The sequence below is a fragment of the Neopelma chrysocephalum genome, unplaced genomic scaffold (genome assembly GCF_003984885.1).
Source record: "Neopelma chrysocephalum unplaced genomic scaffold, ASM398488v2 Primary Assembly neopelma1_155, whole genome shotgun sequence".
NCBI lineage: Eukaryota > Metazoa > Chordata > Aves > Passeriformes > Pipridae > Neopelma > Neopelma chrysocephalum.
Window position 1 is genome coordinate 267,504 of NW_020897817.1, and position 14,675 is coordinate 282,178.

The 14,675-nt window shown below is 57.0% G+C and overlaps 2 protein-coding genes across 3 annotated transcripts; one reads left to right on the forward strand and one right to left on the reverse strand.

The window, feature by feature from the left end:
* Positions 1-633: 633 nt before the first annotated feature.
* On the forward strand, positions 634-3,169 carry LOC113976274. The gene is made up of 6 exons (XM_027701313.1): positions 634-646; positions 860-1,088; positions 1,266-1,503; positions 1,695-1,788; positions 1,884-2,223; positions 2,485-3,169. Exons 1-6 carry the CDS (start codon positions 634-636, stop codon positions 2,534-2,536), a joined length of 966 nt encoding a protein of 321 aa, XP_027557114.1. The 3' UTR covers positions 2,537-3,169.
* Positions 3,170-4,914: 1,745 nt separating this feature from the next.
* Positions 4,915-14,164, reverse strand: ZC3H12A (zinc finger CCCH-type containing 12A). 2 transcript variants are annotated; one of them, XM_027701348.1, is made up of 6 exons: positions 13,744-14,164; positions 10,695-10,834; positions 9,946-10,180; positions 9,341-9,447; positions 8,202-9,238; positions 4,915-4,925 (listed from the first exon to the last, which is right to left on the reverse strand). In XM_027701348.1, exons 1-5 carry the CDS (start codon positions 14,142-14,144, stop codon positions 8,217-8,219), a joined length of 1,905 nt encoding a protein of 634 aa, XP_027557149.1. In that variant the 5' UTR covers positions 14,145-14,164; the 3' UTR covers positions 4,915-4,925; positions 8,202-8,216. The 2 variants fall into 2 exon arrangements, with proteins under 2 accessions (XP_027557149.1, XP_027557148.1); XM_027701347.1 differs by lacking the exon at positions 4,915-4,925 and having other exon boundaries at positions 6,322-9,238.
* Positions 14,165-14,675: the final 511 nt, after the last annotated feature.

Sequence of the window (14,675 nt, forward strand, 5' to 3'; positions counted from 1 at the left end):
CTCAGCTGATGGTTTTGATTCCCTGACCTCAGTACAAAAGCAGGGATTGCTGAAGTCTCAGCTGCACCTCTGACCTTGAGGAAAGCTGACAGGCTTTTCTGGGCACAACATTTTGGAAAAGCAGCAAAGGGCTGGTGTAGCTGGGAGCCTCGTGTGGGCTGTGTGACAGTCAGACAGCTCCTCATTCCCTGTGACACGTGGAGGGAAACGCAGCCATTCCCTCCGGCCGTGTTTGTCACCCAAGGAGGGGACAGCCTGTCCTGCCGAGGCCCCTGTCTGATGGCAGCAGCCTGGGGGGAGCACATTGATTAGAAAGCAAAATGGCAAACGCTTGGTTCAGTTAAAGGCACAGCTGTTCCCTGCCAGGTCCTGCCCCTCAGCAGCCGCCCGCTGACTCTGGCACTTGTGCCTAAAACCTCCATTTGATTTCTGAAGATTTCTAGTTTCCTTCCTAAAGAGCCTGAGTGACCAAAGCCCCCCAGGATGGTCAGTGCCTGGGCACAGGATTCAGAGCTGCACAGGCTTTACCCAAATGCTCACGAAAGCCAAAAGCAGAGGCCAGAAATAAATTCCAAGTCCTTTGCTTGTGAAAGATGGATCCTGAGCACAGAAAACAGAGCAGCCACTGTCCTTATGGCCCCCAAAGGTGGAGCAGGGAAACGCTAATCCCTGCACGGCCTCGTCACCAAGAGGATTAGGCAGGAGTTCATCTGGGCCGAGCGGCCGCCGAGGGTTGTCACGGGCAGGACGGGAGGCAGCGCATGGCTGGGTAAGGGGGCAGAGGGGAGGGGGCCCGGGGGTCCCACGTGAGGGGATCTGGCCCCACAAACGTTGAGGCTCCCTCTCGTTGTCCTGGCAGGTGCCGAGCCGGGACAGGCACTGGCGTGTGGTGGCACCGTGCGGCGTCGGCTCGGGGCCTGCAGGGCCGTGCCCTCCGTGTCCCGCTCCCGGGGGCCCCATGGGCCGCCAGCGCAGCCCCCCGGGGCCGTGGTGGAGGCAGCTCCTGCGTGCGGGGTGCTGGTGGCTGCTGTGGCTCTGCGGGACGGCGCTGAGGGGGCTGCGCTGGCTCTGGAGCCTCACCTGGGTCGGTACCAAGGGGCCCCTTCCAGGGACCCCCCCGCGCCTGTGGCGGCTCCAACGTGGTGTGTTTGGGGGGCTGGAGGCCTGCTGGGTGCAGCCTCTGGACCAGTGGTGCTGGGGACGGTGGTTTGGTGCAGCTGGGGCAGCTGGGGGTGTCACCACATCACCATGTCACCATGTCACAGTGTCACAGTGTCACCACCCCATCTGGGAGCGCAGCTGTGGGATTGGGGCCCTTGTCCTGCAGGGGCTGGCTCTTGGCTCAAGGCACTGTGTGGTTCTGCCCACCAACAGCCCTGGGGACACGGGGACATCACTCCAGGCTCTGCACTCCGCAGAGCAGATGTGAGCTGTTCCCTTCCCCAGGTCCTGCTGATCTGCTACAAGAGCTGCTGGGACAGCACCTTCCAGGCCACAGAGGAGGTAAATCCCCCAAAGTGCCCCCACACCACAGGGACTGTGCTGTTTGCCAGCTCTTGGGACATGGCAGAGCCCAGTGACAGGGTTCATTGAGTGGCACCAGGGGAGTTCCCCTGGCAGGGTCAGTGCCAGAGGCCATCCAGGCTTGGCTGCCCGTGGATGTGTCAGTCCCCACTGTCCGTGTTGACTTCCAGCTCGGAACATCGCTGCAGCTGAGGCTGGAGGGGAGCGAGGAGGAGGAGGAGGATGATGGGAGCTCTGATTCTGTGCTGGAGCCTGGGCAGCCAGGTGAGTGCTCAGGCTGGGGATGTCCCTGGGGCAGAGGCTGGGGCTGGCAGGTGTCAGGGGGTGCTGGCAGCAGCTGAGCTGTGGTGCCGGGGCAGTGGTGCAGTGGCAGGGGCACGGGGATGCCAGTGAGGCCGTGCTGGAGAGGCTGGAGGGGCTGGAGGCCGACGTCCGCTTCCTCTGCACGGAGCTGGGGGCAGAGAAGCTGCTGTGGAGCAGCCGGTTCCTGGAGCTGCTGCGGGAACAACAAAGCCTTCGGCAGCGGGTGAGTGCCCCGCGGGGTCCCAGCCCCCCCAGCCCCCTCTGGCCCCCCAGCCCGTCACACCCTGTCCCAGCTGCAGGAGCTGCCATGGCAGTGGAACCGCGACGACAGCCCCGAGCTGCTGGGGGACGTGGAGGATCCAAGTGCCAGTGGGAGCGAGGGAGAGAGCCCAGAAGGTACAGCTGGGGACTGGAGGGGGCACGGGGAGCGGGGACCTGCCACCAGAGCTGGGCATGGGGCAATGTGGGGAGCGTGGGGAGCCCACTGGTTCCCCACCTGGGCATTGGGTGGCACTGGGGTGACCTGGGAGGTATTTGGGAGCAGGGGGCCAGGAAAAGCTCCCAGTTCTCTGCATGACTTCCCACCAGGAGCCTGGCTGGGTACTCCCACACTCGGCAGAGCTCTGATCATCACACCCCCTCATCCCTCTGTCCCAGGACACCGGTGGACAGAGCCACTGTGGCAACCCCGCGGCACCACCCAGCCTGATGGCAGGAAACGTAAGTGAAGGTGTGAGCAGGGCACCAGCGAGTCACCAAGGAGCCACACATCCTCCCTGCCCAGGCTGCTCAGCACACAGGCCAGGATGGTGCAGTCCCAGCTGTGTCCCTGCATGTGCCTCCATCTGTCGGTGCCAGCCAGGCCCGGCCCCATCCAGCAGAACTGCAGCCATTCCTTGGGAGCAGGAACCAGCCCAGGGGCAGGACAGGGTGAGCTGCTGGCCCTGGGGCTGCCCCAGGAGGAGTCACAGCCACCCCCTGCCCAGGGCTGCCCCAGGGCTGACTGTGCCCTGGTGGGGCTGGCTCTGGTGGAGCCCACTGAAGAGCATCCTCCTGATCTACTGCACCTTGTTGGGAGGTTCCAGGAACAAGGAGTCTGCTCACCAGTGGCCCCAGACACTTTGCACAAGCTGGAGCCGCTGGAGCAATGGATTGCAAAACTCACACTCTGACTTCCTCGTGGGCCAGACCCGGCCCCTCTGTCAGCAGCTCCACATGTGCTGCAGGGCTGGGCCAGCTCTTCCTGACACCAGCTCCCCTCTCATCCCCCAGATGATGAGCCCTGGAAGCACTGGTCCCGTTGGGAGCAGGGCTGAGGGGCCTCCCCATGCCCAGGAGGGGCCGAGCACAGGGGTGTGTCCTGCCCCCACCCCAGGGTCCCCAGGGCTGCTGGGGCTGTTCAATACAAGCGGCTGCTTCCCATCGTTGTGTCCACCTGGTCTTTCCCCGGCAGAGCTGGGACAGCTGCACCCCCAGGTCCCAGCTCTTGGGGAGGGGGACAGGATGAGCTCTCACTGAAGCAGAGCAGGCAAGGGCTGGGGACAGGCTCCTGCAGCAGGCAGGGATCTGCAGGATCCGTCTGACGTGTCCGTGCAGCTCCCACACCAGGGAACTGATGCAACACAAATAGCAGCGGCCTGACTCACCCACACCCACCTGGCTGAGGGGGGACAGCCCCACGCTGCTCAGGAACACCAAAATGAACCAGGTCCTGCTAAGGAACTGCTCTGGGGACGCCACTGCAGCCTCACACACCCCTCTCCCACAGGAATCAGCTGCACCCACACAGAGACCGTGGGAGCACTGGCCATGTCCCACAGCAGCTCTGCAGCATTGGGATGAGGTCCCGTCCTCGCTGCAGCCACTGTTCACCTCTCCCGTGGCGATCCTTGGGCTGGAAATCCCCAGCCAGCCCCACAGGGACACGGCTCAGGAGGTGGAGGGTGACATCAAGCAGCATCAGCTGCAGCCACCAGCTCTGCCTGCCCCTCACCCCCCTGCCCCCAGAGAGGGAAGAGCTGCCTCACAGGCCACGGAACATTTCCCAGGCCATGGAAACCTTTCCCAGGCCACCACACCATGCAAATCCTCCTGACCTATTGCTCAACCCCAGGCTGTGTTTACTCCAACATATTTGTGCAATATTGTTCCCTGCTCCCAGCCCGTGGCTTCCTCAGAAGGGCTGAGCTGGCAGCTGCTCTGCCAGCAGGGCTTTGGCTCCCAGGGGCAGCCCCCGGCCCTGGGGAGCGTGGGGGTACAAGGGATAAAATCCTCAGGGCCTCATCCCTGGGGAAAGCAGGGGATAGGACTGAAAAAACACGTGGCTGGAGGGCGAGTGCTGACAGCACCTGCACAGGTAGCACTGCCATCATCATCCCACTCCAGCACCAGCCTCCCCTCCCACCACCCTGGGCCAGCACCCAGCTCCTCCCCAGCACCTCTCTGTTCTCTTGGGTGCAACATTTATTTTGCAGTTACTCGCTTCCTGCAGTTCTGTCTCACAGCAAGGCTGTGTTGCAAAAGAAGTCTGGGGTACAGAGTGCAAAGCTTCTGCTGTGTTTGGGACACCTCTCCCTCTCTGCTGCAAGAGCAGCAGCCTCAGCTTTGGGGAAACACAGTGGGTTGATGCTGAACCTGCTCCCGTGTAGGGAGCCCCAGGTGGGTGACATCAACATATCCCACACGTGTGATCCCGTTACACACCAGCCTCTTTCCTGCACAGGAACCTTGGGTCGGACTCCTGCCTCTGGAAATGCCTTAAAAGTTAAAACTGAGCTAGCCACATCCTGGAAATCCCCTGGTGGGAGGAACCAGCTGGGTTCAGGTGGAAGTTCAGTGAGCAAGGGCGGCACAGGCCGTGGTGAGTGAGCCCCAGGAGTGGGCTGGGCTGCTCAGAGGAGCTGCCCTCCCCCAGAGCCCAGCAGCACACAGCCCACAGCCCACAGGATGAGGGCTGGGAACCCCCTGAGCACAGGAAACCTTCCACAGGCCCATGTGTGACCTCCTTCCCTCCAACAGCCCCAGGAGCTGACAAGCAGATCTGACCCATTTTGGCTGGCCCAGGGCACAAAGCAAACACCCAGCAGTCATGGCAGGCTCTCCCCAAAAATGAGGGGAAATCCTGCTCTGACAGCCCCTGTGTGAGGGGGGGCAACTCCACCAGCTCACTGCAGACTGTGCAAGGTGGGGAAAACGTGCAGCAGCAGCAGTTCCAAGTAGCATTCCAATTTCCCAAGCTCCTGGTGAGCAGGGCCCTGGGGAGGAAATGCTTACCCAGAACACATGGGATGCTCTGGGGGCAGCTTTGCTCCCACAGAACCTTGTGTGACAGGAGAGAATTCCGAGACCAGCAGTGGGATGGCAGCTGGGTGGGTCAGCTGCCCCAGCAGCACAGGCAGCAGCTTGTGGGAACAGCTTAGACCAGATCTGACCCTCTCAAACTGCTCCAATAATGAACCTCTGCACTTCTGCACTGACTCCTTTGTGTCAGATCAGCTTTGAGGGAAGCAAAAATAAACATCCCCCTACCCCTGCACATCTGCAAAACTAGAATTACCTATTAAGGTCTTTTACAGGAAAAGCAGCCTGAACACCCTGCAGCATTTTTCAGCTACAGACCCCACTAAGGACAGGAGCGAACCCCACACCTGGTTAAAGGTGTGCTCAGACCTGCAACACTCCACTCCATCCCCCCTCCACACACACCCAGAGCCACGTGAGCTCTGTCACTGCAGTGACATCCCCAGGGAGTTCCTCTGCCACAGCCAATAAAAGACCTTTCAGGCTGTGAAAGGTTTGTTTTGGAACACAGCTGTCCCTGGGAGCACTTGCCTCCCTGGTTTCTGATTAACTACAGAGTCACTGCCCTGTGGTAAAGGAAGAGCCCCAGTTTGAATACAGACCATAAAGTTATTTAACTGGTGAGATAAGAATGTGCTGTGCTGCACTGGAGCAGGTGGGAGGGGAAGATCCTTACACAGCAACGTGAGCACTGATATTCCTGCTGCACTTCCAGTCCATAACAAACCTTCAGAGCAAAGTCTGGACAGTTTGCATATTCCACACTCAACAGCTGACATGGATGTGCCATAACTGAATAAAATATGTATTTGTTTCCATACTGTACTGTGGAATTGTCCCTAAAACTGAACACAACTCATGCTGATTTCAAAAGTCCCACGAGTGTTCTGTGCTTTAGCACCCGAGACACCCACAACTCCTCTCGTTCCACCTTCCCCTGCCAGTGCCTGCCCCAGGCACTGAGAAACCCCAGTGCTGCCAAACAGGCAGCAAACACTGCTCTTATCTGCCACAGCACTTGGATGTTTTGGTCTCGCTGTATCAATTAACAGCCTGTCAATAACAAGCCCTCAGACCGCATATGGAGATCGAAGCCTGTCAGGGGAACCCAGGGGAGGAAGGATAATTCCTGACTTTTCATGGAATGCCAGCCAAAACGTTGGATGTTCCTCCAAAAAGCCACCAGAGACCAAATATGCCAAGTCAGCAGTTTTTATTTATGTAACACAGTTCTTCCTTTGCCGTGGCTGTCACATGGCCACTCGGTACGTGACTATACTGCACAGTGATACAGAAAATTCAGCAAGTGTCAGCTGGGGAGTACAACATGTTAATCTTCTGATTGCAAGAGAAGCAGCAGATACCAGCATTCCACCAGAAACGCAGACCCACCTCGCCCAGTAACACATGGCTGAGGCAAAAACAGCACTGATTCCAACTGCAAGCAGCAAAGTGCTGGACAATAACGTTAAAAACCATTTTTCCTGTAATTTACAAATATGCAAAGTATCAGGTTACTTAAAATTAAGAAGCATTTTGCTTACTAACATGAAACATTACTAATTTGTAATGTATCATTATTAACCAGGTATACAGGTTTCTGTGTCCCTGTGGTCTCGTGGCACATGGTGCCAGTCTGGGCAGGTCACTCCTCGGACATAAGAGGGAAGAGCAGGAATGGACAACACTGTTCCCAGGAGGGTTCCAGGACCAGCTGCATTCCACTCTCCACTTCCTAATTCGCCACTCAACGACCTTGGTTTTAACCACAGAAGGGCGTATTGTATTTAGAAAACAACAACACACACAGATACAATGTGTATCAACAAATCAACTGCTTCTGGCCTGCAAGTGCCAGGAACATCTCTGCATCCCAAGCACAGCGAAATTCCAGGACCAGAACCAATTACTACAGCAACTGGTTTTGCATATTTAAAATCTCTTACAGTATCTACAGTAAAAAACATCTTACAGAGTAAGAGGAAATGAAACAGGAACAGTCTTGCCAAATAACTCTTATTCTACAATTGTGGATGCTGCTCTAGCTGGGCACAGCCAAAGGGGACGGGGGAACGTTGGTGAGGAAGATGAAGCAACAGCTTTACAGAGAGAAATACTAAGGACTCCTCAGGAAGGGCCCTGGCAGCAGTCCAGATGTGACTACAGCTGTTCTATTGCTGTCTGAAGGCAAAAGGCACATCATAAATCCTCATCAGCACCGTACAGAGCCAGCCTGGGCCAGGGACAGCGAGGTGACTGTCCCAGAGCAGCACCCACAGGGTGCTCAGGTCACCCTCCTGCTCTGACACTGCAGCTGCCAGCACATGCAGCTCTGGAGCAGTGTCTGCCACTCCTCCTGAGTGAGGACTGAGCTCCTGGCTCCTGGGCTGCAGGAACCGAGCAGCTCACTAAGCACTTGTGGGAGAATTACCTCCCCTCAGGAAGGAAAGCTGAGGTGGGAGGGTTGTGGAAAGCATCATTAAAGAAGTGCACCAGTAAGACCAAATTAAAGTCAGCTAAACCCATCTTTAGACTGGATTTACAACCCAACATTTGCCACAGATCCACATGGTGGGATTTAGGAAAGAGGCTTAGTCAGGAGCTAAGAAGAGTTTTGACGATCCATTTGGGTCTTCACAAACCAGCCACAGGCCACTGCAAAGGCAGCATCCCCTTCTCTCTTAGAGCCTCCCTGAGTTTTCCCTCTTAGTTCCATAGTGCACAAAGCCATCTCAAAACTGAAGGTAATGGGAGGGGCAAGGACACGTCCAGTTCTGGACAACTGCAGTAATTCAGAGTGTGCCAGATTCTCATGAACCCCAAATGAACAGTCCTGCTCTGGAGCTGCAGCCTCTGCTCCCACTCAGCAGCCCCTGGGGAAGATGGGACCCCAGGTGCTCTCATCTCTCCGAAGGGCACTTGGTCACAGCTAGAGCAGAATTTGCTGTGAGCACCCCACATCTGGCATCCAGCACCCAGTCGGACTCTGGCACTTCCAAGGAAAAAGGAGGAGCGCTCGGAAGGCACCTGCGGCAGCAGCAGAGGCAAACACAGCCCCCTCAAGCTCTCCCCACGCCCTCAGCAGCTGCTCACAAGCCCGGGTTCTGAGCCTTGTAGGTGAGGATCTCGGCAGCCAGGCGCTGGGGGTCCAGCAGGCGCGGGAAGCGGCTCATCACGGCGTCCACCAGGTGCGGGTGGAAGATGCCGCACAGCTTGACGTGCACGCTGGCCCTCTCCTCTGCAAACTGCTCCGAGCCGGCCCAGGGCCCCGAGTCCCCCCCGTAGGCCGGGCCCAGGCCCCTCTGCAGCGCCCGGGGGTCGCGGGGCCCGGGGGATCGGGCCGGGGGCAGCAGGAACGGCTCCGACCAGAACTCCCGCGAGGGGGCCGGGGGGGCACTGAACTCGCTGGGCAGGCTGAACTGCCCCCCACTGCCCGGGTGCACGGGCACCCCATAGCCCAGGAAAGAGTGGGGTGCTCCTGAGTGAGAGACCTCGGGGCTGTACTGCAAGAAGCTAGCACCAGAGGAGGAGGATTTATGGGAGCCGTGCTTGTAAGAGACCAGATCGTTCTGCTCTAAGCTGGGAGAGTGTGGGTACACGGGTCTCTGCCTGCCACAGCTGCACACGGGCACCTGCTCAGCATGGGAATGATCACAGTGACTGGTACATCTGTGGGGCCACATGTCAGACAGCTGGTTCTCCAGAGACCCAATGCCTGAGTCGAGACGCTCCTGAGAGATATAAGACAGAGAGTCCATGGGAGGCTGTTGGTACCTGTCAGAGGACCTGTGGCTCCCACTGTTCAGGGGGACACTGCCTGACACACAGCCTTTGGCCTGAAGGGGAACGTCGCTGGGCTTGGCTTTGTGGGCCGAGCTCTTCCTGTCTGCAGAGACCTTCTGCAAAGAGCTTTTGTCACTCTCAGTGGGCACAGAGCACAAGAGCTCTGCCTGGGAGACTCTTTTGCCCTTTTTCTCCTCCTTGGCACTGGTGCTTCTGGTTGGAGACAGCCTTGCGTTGGCACGGAGCTCGTCAGCCAGCGAGCGCTGGGGCTGGTTGATCCTTTCAGGGTGGTAGAACTTACACTTAATTCCATAAGTGCACTTCTTCCCTGCGAGGAAAGGCAGAGCATGGAATGAGCAGCTGGATTTGGCTAAATTATGAGTGATGCTTGCACAGACACCTCATCCTTCACATGTAGGAGGCATCTTACCATAAGGGCACTGCTGTTTCTTGTGTTCTGGCACCACAGGTTTCTTCCTGAGGAAGTTGTCCAGGCTGGGGCCGTGACGCCCTAGGGGATCATCTGGAGGCATAAACCTAAAGAAAAACAAATTTCAGTCAGGAACAGTTCACTTTCCTGGGTCAGGGTTTCATTTCTTCTCAAAGTCCCCAAATTCACTGAATATTAAAAGCTACCCAAGCCCCACAAAGCTCTCCCATTTTCTGCAGAGATAACCCTCCTGTCACCCAGTCCACACCAGCACAAAATGCTTCCCTTCAGGCGCAGAAGAGGTTTAGTGCTCAGTTGCTGACTAGAATTAGTACCTGCTGCTGGGCCTGCTAACAATGGTTCTGTGAGGAAATCAAGCCCTGGAGCTCTCCTGGGAGTTTCACTACAACAGAGCTCCTGGCTCCACACCACGAGCAGCTAAACTGAGACGCCTCCAACTCCTTCTGCCTTTGTATCCCTCCAGCTTTTTTTAATTCTGCACCAGCATTTCACTCTTTTCATGCATCGCTTGCTGCTGCTTCATTAAAACCAGCCAGCAGGCTCCCAGGGACCTCTCTGCAAAGCCCGGGAGGCCGGGGCCGTACTTGTCATTGACGAAGGAATACATGAGCAGCCGCTCCTCGATGAACTTCTTCCACTCTGGCCGCTCGTTCTGCAGGTCCCGGTAGGTGTCGTTGGACACGACGATGCCGTCGGACTCGTGGGCCAGCTTGACGATGAACCGGTCGTCGTAGCACACCACGCGCTTGCCCCCGACCCGCCGGGACGGTGTGAACACCAGGATCTTCTTCTTCTCCAGGTCCCGGAGGATGTACTGGTCTGGAACACACAGGGCTGTGAGCACACCTGCACGGCCTCCATGCACACAGAGGGTCATTGTGAGTGAGCAACAAAATTCATTCCATCTCTGCACGACCCAGATCGTGCTCGACCCCGATTGTCTCTGCTCCAAGTCACTCAGAAATCTCAGATGTTTACAAGTTCAGAGAAAACTCCCCACAATTTGAATAATTCTGACTAAACATGCTTCAGTCAAATACAACACAAAGTATATCCCTCAAAAAAAAAAAAAAATCAAGAAATGAGACAAAAAGTCATGAAGCAGAGCAGTATTACATTTGGTTCTCAGAATTACTCCAGCTGATTCAGGCAAAAGCTTGCTTAGGAGAGAAGTTAATGACTAATTCTTCCTGGTCAGCTCAGCTCGCTGTATCTCCTACTACTCAGACCTTCCATTCTGAAGTTAATTACTGACTTAGGCAGGACTCTGCAAGCTCATTAAGTGACAGAGAGTCAGCCTGAAAAGCTACTTTTGGTTTTCATATTTCCACACCTGTTATGAGTACATCTGGCCGGGGTTGCTCCTTCCTCCATGACGGCACAAAGACTGTAATATCCTTGTGTCCCCTGTCCCAGAACCACTGGACAGCCAAAAGGATACCTCGGCAGGAGAACACTTCTTTGTTCCCATGGCTGCAGCGAAGGAGAAAATGAAGGATATCATTAACTTCCTTATTCAGTACAGACAGTCAGGCAATGCACCAAGCAAAGGGAGCCAGCACGTTGGATAAGCTTCAGTGAAGTGTTGAGGAGCACAGGCAGCACTCGGTGCTTGTCTCGTGTAAACACCCTCACCCAGACCTGCCCAACCCCACTGTTCCTTTCAGCACGTCAGGACACCAGTGAACACCCACATCCTCACTGGGAAGGAGCAGCTGGAGCTGTTGCAGCTGCTCTGAAACAGCCTCTGCTTCAACCCTGGACTCCCAATGGTTATTTTTAGCCCCGAGTACAATGTGATCCCAAACCCCCTCAGTTCTACACTGCCAGCTAAGGCCAGTGGCTGTCCCCTGCCAGGGTGCACTGGTCCCTCACCAGCAGTTTGCTTGCAAAGTTGTTATCATCACTTCAGGAAAACAAGATATTTTATGCACTCTTTATGTTTCTTCATTACATTCTGGCTCAAAAACTCAGCTACAAATGCACTATTTGCACAAAATGGAAGCATCTCCTGTGAACGTGATCAGTGCTGGATGAATGAGCAGCTCATGGCAGCTGAAGAACAGAGTTTGACAACCATGTCAGAAGCCACGTACCAACGCAAAAATGCTTCTTAATTATTCACTAGGTCATATCAATAAGTTTCCAGAACTTCTAAAGAGGAAACTACCTCTCCTGTTTTACAAGCAGTAGTATTTGCAGTGCAATCAGCTCTTATGCTGATAATGGTTCTGGCAAACTTTCAACTCCTGCCCGGCCTGTGGCTCTGGGGATCCAGCAGCCTGCGCTCCCTGAGGGCATTCTAGGAACATGCACTACCCTGAGGGTAGCTGCTCTTAGAATTCAGGAATTTTCTCCACCTGGTCACTACCTGTCCCAAGTTTTACTCTTCCCATCTATACCTGAATGACATTTCAGCTCCCCCCAGCCTTCAGCAGCCCAGAGGGCTCCTCCCCAGAGCCATTCCTGCAGAGGCACCACAACAGAGAACCTTCACTTCCCCTCCTGGCCTCACCCTTTCGCTGAAGCTACAAAGGAAGTTGAAGAGCTGTACAAAAATACTTATTCTAAAAGAACTAAACCACTTGGCAACACAACTAACATAGAAAAAGATGCCTAACGTATCTCCAATAAAAATCCCAACTTACAGAAGGCTCACAGTCACCATCAGAAGGTGCTCTAAAAGTTTTCTCTAACATCAGATGAGTATAGCTATAAATATCCAGGCACGTAATCTTTTAGGGGGATACGTAAAAAACCAATGTTTTTTGGTGGGTTGTAGGTTTTAGTTTGGGTTTCGAGTCCCTGCTACCAACCTCAAACCTCCAGAAAGCAGCTAATTGGGCTGATCTGATTTGGCAGCAGCCAAAGAAAAATTCCCTTAGAAGGAAGTAAAAACTAATTTCCACTGTGATTTGCATAAGTTTGTCAAGAGCTGTTGAGGGAGGCCGCGGTACACACTGCAAATGAATCAGCAGGGAACATCACACCATCAATACAGGAAGTTTCAGAATGGAATTCCCCTTCTAGCAAATTGCTTCAAGAAAGCCATACTGCTTCTCTCCTGTGAGACCCTGGGCTCTGGCCTGCCCTGACTCACAGTTGCTGTGAGTTCCCCTCTGCATTTTGGGATAACTTTGACGGTAAGAGGCTCCTCATTAACAAACACACCCAATCCTGCTGTTAAGGCTCCAGCACTTATCCAAGGTAAACTTCACTGCCAGAGTCACTTATCAGCCCAAGCTCACAATGGGCCATTTTCCATAGTGCCTGAAAAACCGTGGAGAGGGCTGGAATAGGAACAGGCTCTCCTACAGGGACCCTGGGCATGGCTTTCACACCCCACTGCCACCCCCATTTCCTCGTTTGCCCTGGGCTCTGCCCCAGCTGCACACCCAACTGTGCCCCATCTTTTCTCAGTCCTGTTCTCGGAACTGTCAACCAGGGCTGGGAGAAAAACCACACCTGCAAACCAACCTCCATACAGCACTTTCACCTCAGACAAACCCACCACAACACACGAAGAGGCTCTGCCTGCACCCAGGATTATTTTTTATAAAATCTGCACACAAACGTACACAGCAAAGGAAGTGGCTTCTGCAACAGCTGCAACATAAAGAGCTTTCAGAGCCCAATTCTGAACCTGGTGCATTAAAGAGAGCCCAGGACCACTCGGGAGCAGCTGGGACTGGGGTGGGGGCAGGCAATGCTCACCATCGTGGCAGCAAAACCCAGGGTGAAAGTTGGGACACCACACCAACAAATATCCAGCCCTGAGATTCTGGGTGCTCTGGTCACAGTGTCTGACAGGACCTGTGCCAGCAGCACCAGGACACCCAAAGATGCTGAGGATAAGCCACAGCCCTGCTTTGGTGACATCTTCAACACTTCATTCTCTACGTTGTACAGAAATTCACCAAACTACAAAGAGTCACAATTTGGAGACTGGGCTCAAACGCAGGAGACAGCTCTGTATTACAAAGCCTCCTCTAATTAACCCTATAATTATTTGTTGAGCAACTTCCTGACACGGAAACTTACACAAAGACACTGATTAAGAGGACAATGTATCTTCAGTTATCCCCTGAGCGCCGGAGCACAAGAGGAAACGTGTGTTTCGCAGGAAGCTCGGCTGCCCTCGTCACTGCCCCGTGACCGCTGGCTCTGGGCGGGCAGAGCCGTGCCAGGACCAGCCCGCACTGGCAAACGCGATGCTGGTCCGCGTGAGAGCCGGGCGTGCTGGTCAGGCACCTCGGAAAGTGCTCCCGGACCCCGCCCGGGCACCAGCGGTGCCTGCTCTGAGCCGGGAACCCGGAGCTTTCCCCCCGAGCGCCCGGCACGGCTCAACCCCAGCGGTCACACCGCCCCGGCCCCGCACGCACCTCATGGCCACGTTGCTGCCATCGATCACGATGGGCTTCAGGTTGTCGCCCTCGGTCTCCTCGGGGCCGGGCGCGGGGGATTTGTTACCGGCGCCCCCCCGGGGCACCAGCGGGGCCTCGCCGGGCTCGGGCGGGGCCTCGGGGCCGTCCCGCTCGGCCGGGCCGTGCTTCACCAGCTCCCCCAGCACCGTGTTGGTGTCGGCGCCCTGGCCCAGCTTCTGCAGCACGACGCGGATCTCCTCCGAGGAGTAGCCGAGCTTGCGGAAGAAATCCACCTTCAGCTGCAGCTCGGGGCCGTCCCCGGGCCCCTCGGGGCTCTCCCTGCCGCTCATCCCCGCCGCGGGCCGGGCCGCGCCCGGCAGCGCCTCAGGCCAGCCCGGGACGACGCTGCCCGCGCTCATCGCTGCCGGCGGGGCACCCGCGGCCTCCGCTCGCCGTCCGGACCTGCGGGGCGACAGCGGCGTCAGCAGCGGCCCCGCCACCCCCGCTCCCCTCCCGGCCCGGCCGAACCCCCGCCCCGGAGCCGCCCGCCCCGCGCTCACCGGGCCGCTGCCGCCGCCGGGCCGCCGCCGCATCTCCATGGGGCCGGAGCGGGGCGGGCGCGGCCGCCGCTTTATACCCGGCCCGGGAGCGCCGCGCGGGGCGGAAAGGGCAGAGCGGGGAGGGCGGAGCGGCCGCCGCTTCCCGGCCCGGCCCCGCCCGGCCCGGCCCCACTGCCGCTGCTGCTGCTGCGGGACCCGCCGGAGCCTCCCGGTGCGGCCGGGAACGGGGCAGGGACGGGGACACGGACACGGCCCGGCTGCGGACACCCGGGGCCTGTGCGAACCGTGTCCCAGCGTGGCTGACCTGCCCCGACAGGCCCCTCCCAAGGGAATCGTGCCCTCCTGCTTCCCGGGCCGCCCGTGCCCCCCCGAGGGACCCGCAGGGCCCGA

What these genes read in the sequence shown, in the direction of transcription:
- LOC113976274 (XM_027701313.1), top strand. An exon ending in CCTTCCAGGCCACAGAGGAG is followed by an intron (nt 1,504 to 1,694) that starts GTAAATCCCCCA and finishes GTTGACTTCCAG; the next exon opens with CTCGGAACATCGCTGCAGCT. An exon ending in CGAGGGAGAGAGCCCAGAAG is followed by an intron (nt 2,224 to 2,484) that starts GTACAGCTGGGG and finishes CCTCTGTCCCAG; the next exon opens with GACACCGGTGGACAGAGCCA.
- ZC3H12A (XM_027701348.1), bottom strand. Translation starts at nt 14,144, where the DNA reads ATGAGCGCGGGCAGCGTCGTCCCGGGCTGGCCTGAGGCGCTGCCGGGC. An exon ending in GCCAGATGTACTCATAACAG is followed by an intron (nt 10,181 to 10,694) that starts GTGTGGAAATAT and finishes TGTGTGTTCCAG; the next exon opens with ACCAGTACATCCTCCGGGAC. An exon ending in GAAACAGCAGTGCCCTTATG is followed by an intron (nt 9,239 to 9,340) that starts GTAAGATGCCTC and finishes CTTTCCTCGCAG; the next exon opens with GGAAGAAGTGCACTTATGGA.